At 43.8% G+C, this 6000-nt stretch overlaps 1 protein-coding gene across 1 annotated transcript in view; it reads right to left on the bottom strand.

Moving 5' to 3' along the window:
- IQCA1 (IQ motif containing with AAA domain 1) overlaps positions 1-6000 on the bottom strand; it is a 40295-nt gene that overhangs the window by 20764 nt on the left and 13531 nt on the right. Inside the window, exons 6-7 of the mRNA XM_010082654.1 lie at positions 3760-3842; positions 809-916 (exon numbers count right to left, since the gene is read on the bottom strand). Coding sequence (XP_010080956.1) covers positions 809-916; positions 3760-3842 — 191 coding nt within the window. The remainder of the gene's footprint in view (positions 1-808; positions 917-3759; positions 3843-6000) is intronic.

Below are 6000 nucleotides of genomic sequence, written 5' to 3'. Positions count from 1 at the left end.
TTTCGGCGGGGAAAGGGCAGCAGCTCTGTGTCATCTCTGCTCCGTCTGCCAGAATGGGAGGCTGGGAGATGTCAGCTATTTTGCCTATAAAGAGGATCGGCAGACAATGACACAGCCTGGGGGAGGATATGCCTAGTTAAAATCTCCCTGAGATCCAGCCAGGAATGGAAAAGGATGCAGGCGAAGTATGAGCAGAGGCCCTTGAGACAGGCACTTCTTGCAATCACTAGAGTTTGGCTTGATGCCGTTCCCAAGTAAAATACGGGATAGATTTTTACTCTAAAAGCAAACAACCTGACCCAGCAAAGCCTTGTTAGATGTTGGCTAAATCTGGCATTAAAACTGCAAGGGCATTTAAAAATGCTCTCTCTGATGTACAGAATGAATTCAGACTAATTCCTCAAATGATTGCATTGTTTAGTACCGAGTAACATTAGCCAGCTTGTAAAAGGTAAATTGCAACCTTAGCCCTTCCCTTAACTTGATTAATTTTGATCACTGGAGCTTGTTTTAGCTATTATCTTTCCCAAGTGGTTTCCTTTTATGTGCTGCCATTCACAAACTGTTAACATGCAAACAGAGATGATATGGGAACCCGATACCTGACAATAGCATGTGCAGGCTCCTTTATGCACTATTAAAGCGATATGGTCTTCACTCAGAGGGCTTAATTGAAAAACAATTATACTGCAAAATGCTTTAGATTACGATTAATCAAGCCCTGTCAAAGCCAGTAAAAATGCACGTTACTTGACAGCAAGCAAAGCCGCTGTATTCGGCCCCCTAGTAATTTCTGCTGTGCTCTTACCTAATGGCAATATTCCATACAGCGCTATTAGCTGTCTGACATCTGCGAGAGAGGGCATCGGCTCTACATCTACCTGACGAAGTGTAGTCCCCAGATAGCTGTACTCGCCTGTGGGGAGGAAGCACGGGTTTAATAAATGTGACACTGCCTTGTTATAAAAATGCATAACTCGAGTAATGAAAAACTGCCATCGAATACCAATATAACGTGCTCGCAGAAAACCCAGTACCGTTGAGGGACAGGGACTGGAACAGGGCAATGTGGCCCCCAGAAATCTAAAAGGTGAACTGCAAAGGAAAATGAAGTTAAACACACTGTGGAGTTTCCCTTCCAGACCGAGGAGGGTGTGCGGCAGACCAGCCACTCTCCAGTAACCTTTTAAAGAAACTTTGTGGAGAAGAATCATTAGCAGCACCATAAATCACACTACTAGCAAAAGGCTTCTAGATTTGGGGTATTGTAGGGCTGGAATCCCAGTGAACCACGCTCTATCAAAGGGGTTTCAAAAAGGGGGAAAAGATATTTAAGCAGCTTTTCCTCTGGCTGCATCACACCTCAGCTCCTTGCTATGTTAGACATCGAAGTGTGGCACCTAATTTGGTGGGGCTCTTGGCTTTGCAGTTCACCTTTTTTTTGTGGGGAAAAAAAAAACAACAACCAAACAAAAAGCCCTCCACAAAATGACCCAAGGAAACTAAAAATCCACGACATGAACTGAAATGATCTAATCTTGCCTCATTTCTGGTTACAGAGCCATAATCGCATCGCTTGCCCTGTCAAAGTCCATCTACAAGACATGTTAGAGAACACAGATCCAGAGGAATGGGCCACAAGCAAGAAAACTCCTTGTGACAGTGTAGTCGATGATTTATTTTTTAGCACCAAATACATGTTGTTCTGGTGAATCTTACTGGAAAATAGTAGTACATTATGTTTTATTGGAGAAACAAAGGGAGAGCGCTAGAGCTCTGTGGAGCAGAGGTAAGTTAGAAATGGTTAAGAGAGAAAGTGGAGTTGTAATTTGGGGGCAAAAAGGCAGGCAAGCCCTGGTGCAACAGCCCCCTCCCCACTGAAGAATAAAATTCATTTCAGGTTTTATCTTTTATTTAAGGAGAATCAAAAGAACTGGATAGGAATTAATCTTCACAGATTTAATTAGAAGGCATCAAAGGGTTTAATTGCAACCGAACATAAATCACAGTGGATATTCTCTGACTAATTTAGATAAGGTCACCAAGAAAATTAGTTCAGTGATGTCAGTTTGTCATAGAGGGGGGACGTTTCAGTGCCTTTACTTGCTGTGTAGCGCAATTCCACTCTTTGTCCTTTCCCCAGGATCTGGGAGTGAGTGACCTTCCTTAGATCAACTCTGTAAGAGCAGAGCAGATGAGGACTTGTTTTCCTGCAGACTTTGACTGTGTCCTTGGAACCTTAAAGGGGGAGATGTTTTGGTATTTAAAAAATCAGGTCCAAATCCTAGGCTAACTTTAAATGCTTTCTGCATCTTGTTCTGGCAGCTCAAAAAGCACGACAGATTTTTGAGCGGGGAAGAGCTGGCATGGACAGTCTGGGCCACCTCCTTGCTGTTGGGTCTGCACAGGCCAGTATCTGTGCTGGGACACGCAGGGGACCTGGCACGGGTGTAGGCAGCCAGGAGAATATTGCTAGACTCTGCGCTTTTGCACCCAGTATCTTCTGCTGCTGGGAAATGAATATTGCTGGTGGAGCTTGGAGCAGCCCTCGTGCTGCTCTGCGCTGCAAAGGAGCCAAGGCTTCCAACCTTGGGGTCAAGGGAAGGTGGCCCCAAGCCATCTCAGCCTGCTTCCAAGTGTGATGGGACCAGCTGTTAATGATCCCTGGGGTTGGATGTACTCTAAAAACATCTGTGGTGGGGAATGCCTGCTGGACATGAGCAACCTTGATGGTACTGGCTGGGTGAACGAAGGAATAATGAAAATTCTCCATTACTTCATGATCTTTCATGAGCGTAAAATGGATGGAATGCTTGTCAATTCAGCTGTCAACAGAGCGGGTGAAGCCTCTGAAGGCAATAACTGGTGCTTCTGAGTGTTTATGTGAACATGGCATTTAGTGTGAGAATCCAGCTTTTTTCTGGTTCAGATACATGCTGTCCTAACACCCAGGGGCACTGTAGCTTCTGGATGTCTGCAAATTCAGATAACGGTGGCCTTTGAAACAACTGAATTGGGGGGTTTTTGCTGCTAAGGCCACTGTGATTTTACTGTATGTCACTAAATGATTTTGGAGATGGTGTCAGATCCCTGTGCAGCCTGCAAGTGGTTTGGTTTTGGTGGTTTTTTGGTTGTTTTTTTTTTTTTTTCCTCTGTGTGGAGCATAGGCAAGCATGTCTGACTGCAGCTGCAGGTAATGCAAATGGGGCAAGAGGACCATGAAATGCAAAACTAGGCAGAGACGCATCTTACTCAAATCAAGGGCCAGACATGCCTGAAAGCACTGCTCAAAGTTCAGGGGCAGTCAGGGAGGTGGAGGCAAGGGGGCGACTCTGCTGAATGAACGCATGCTGAAGGTAGGATTTTTACTGTTTTTTGGGAAATATTCTGGATGGATTATTTCTGTTATACTTCAGGGTCTTGCTAACATCTGGTCAGTGTTCCTTAAAGGATGTCCTGGTTCCACACCAGAGTGGCTTGTGACAGTTAAAAACATTGAAGACTCCCAGGCGTTGGTGCCTGCGGCCAAGCACCAGCTGCAAACAGGTCCTGGGTCAGCAGCAGCAGTGAAAGGCACTACGGACCCTGCAGAAACAGACTTGATTTGCATACATGGCTTTAGATATTCAAGTTGGGAAGTCCTGAAAACGTAATTACTCCTGATCTCACCCTTGACTGGAAATAGGGGTCAGTGAACATTGAAGGGCTGGCGGTTTGGTTAGACTGAAAACCATACTAGCTGTAAAACGTGTACTTTACCAACATAGTCGGAGAGATTCACGGTCTTGGCTTTTATTAGTAATCCTTCTTCCACTAGTTCTCTGTACAGAGAATCGATGGTCCTACAGACAAGAGACATCACTCAGAAACTCTAGGGAACTGTAAGTAAAAGCTCAGTCCTTCAATAACTGAACTAGCTGCAGAAGTATTTATGCTTTCTCAGCTTTATAAATGTATTTTGTAGCTCAGAGGTCAAAGTGATTAGCTCCATCAATATGAAATCAGTAAGTGGTTTTCTGCGTTATGGCAAGGAATCTCTTTTACCACTTCCCACCCCACATGCCTCCCTCACACCGATTCCATTACCCATTTCCAGGTGATGCCAGATCAGTTGTGACTTGTGTAATAGACTCATTCATTAATATCAATTACTGGGAAATTATTTTTAAATTATATAATAACAGCAACCCTAACACTACTATTCCTATTCACTTAGCTCTCCAATTATTAGTAATTCATTAATTCTTCCTGGAATTTACTCTGTTTGCAATAGACAGCCTCATCTCATCAGGAACATACTGGGAATGACTTGACCAGAGCAACCAGCGGTCCCTCTACTGCAGGGCTAGGGTGAGGATGGCCAAAGGACGATTTGGGAGAAAACCAGTGGAAACTCTGGCATATAACGGCTCCTGCCTGTCTCCACTAGCGGCTGGAAAGAGCTCCTAGTAACTGCGGATTTAATACACTGACATTTGTATCTAGTTTTCTGTTGGTGTAGATGTTCTACTTAGAACTCCAAAAGAGAGAGCAAGTATTAATTTCAATGACATTATTGGCACTTGGTTCTACAGATTGCTACTTCTTCAAGGATTACATAAGATGAATAAGCCTGCTGGAAATTCTTGTTGTACTGTTAGTATAAACAATACCGATTTGAACCTTTCCAGGTCTTTCACTGTTTGTGCACTTCTCACATCCTCCCTCTTCAGTATCTCAGCTTTTTTGTCTGTCGCCTGTCTTAATTGGGGCATGCTGATATTGCTACAATAAAAATATTTAATAGCAACTCTCAGCTGGCTAATAAAATCATATATATATTTTGGGGTCTGCAGGCTTTTTCCATTTCAGTTGGGCAGTTTTATGTTTATGCAGCTAGTGGCACAATTAATATAGGAGTAGTAACAAGGAAATAAAAAATTCAACGCACCTTCAGCAACATTGATTTTGCCACTCTGACTTTTGCTTTCATTCTCAGAGATTTTATGTTGAGTATGCATTATAAAACAGGCAGAAGGTAGAATGGGACTAAGCTGACAGTTCTGTTGGGAGCATGACTTCTACTTTTCCTGTCTTATTTTTACCGTGCAAGCTTAATGATGCATGCCCTGAGTCTCCTCCAAGTGAGTGTGATGTGATCAGTCTGCTGACTAAAGCCCCCTGTGCCCCCCTCTACCCTGCCAAAATAGAGTTGAACCCCAGCTTTTCTTGGTTATTTCTGAAATGCTTCCTCCTTCCCTGCTCAGCAGGGAAGAGCAGAGCATATTGGAGCCAAAATGCCACATAAACTCTGATTAAAAGCCAGCTACTAAAAAGCTTGTGTTCTTAAATGGCTCTATGTTGCATTAAGTGTATATACAAAGCATCGAGTATGTGCAAGAATAACTTTAAAAGCACAGAATATATGCATACTTGCTAGAATTTGGCACTGTTCTTGTAAGAGGGGTCCCACTCTGTTATAATCCATGACACATGTATTTTAAATAAGTTTGGAGAGGGTTTTTTATTTATTTTAAAGCAGGTAAAGAGATCATTGACTGACTGCATAGTGCTAGCACCCAAGTGATCTAGTCCAGGTCTTGCACAAAGGGATTTGTGGGGTGAAGCCCAGGCGGTGTTTGTCTGTGTGCTGTTCTCCAGCCCTGCTCTCCTGGGAGCCCGGTCTGCTCCTGCCCAGCGCTGCTGCTGGGTCAGCAGCTCCCAGCGGCGATAGCTCTGCCTACGTGTCTGCGTTGTGTGTACGGGTGAAAAATGGCTGTATTTATCAACGCATGCATCGTGAGCTCATTGAACATGTAATGTCAGGAGAAGAAATCCTCTCAAATCCTCCAAATAAAATCAGGGTGCTTAAAAGAGCAAGGGTGCACCAGAAATTGCCAGGTCTGCTAGAACTCCTATTGATAAATAGGACTGATTTATGATATGTGCGTTATACCTCAGACATGCAGGGTGATTTATAGGGTCCAGGGGCCTGTCTGTAGCCTCCCTTATCAGGCTTCA

Source organism: Pterocles gutturalis, unplaced genomic scaffold, assembly GCF_000699245.1.
Source record: "Pterocles gutturalis isolate BGI_N339 unplaced genomic scaffold, ASM69924v1 scaffold49859, whole genome shotgun sequence".
NCBI lineage: Eukaryota > Metazoa > Chordata > Aves > Pterocliformes > Pteroclidae > Pterocles > Pterocles gutturalis.
This window is presented reverse-complemented; position numbering and strand designations above follow the sequence as displayed.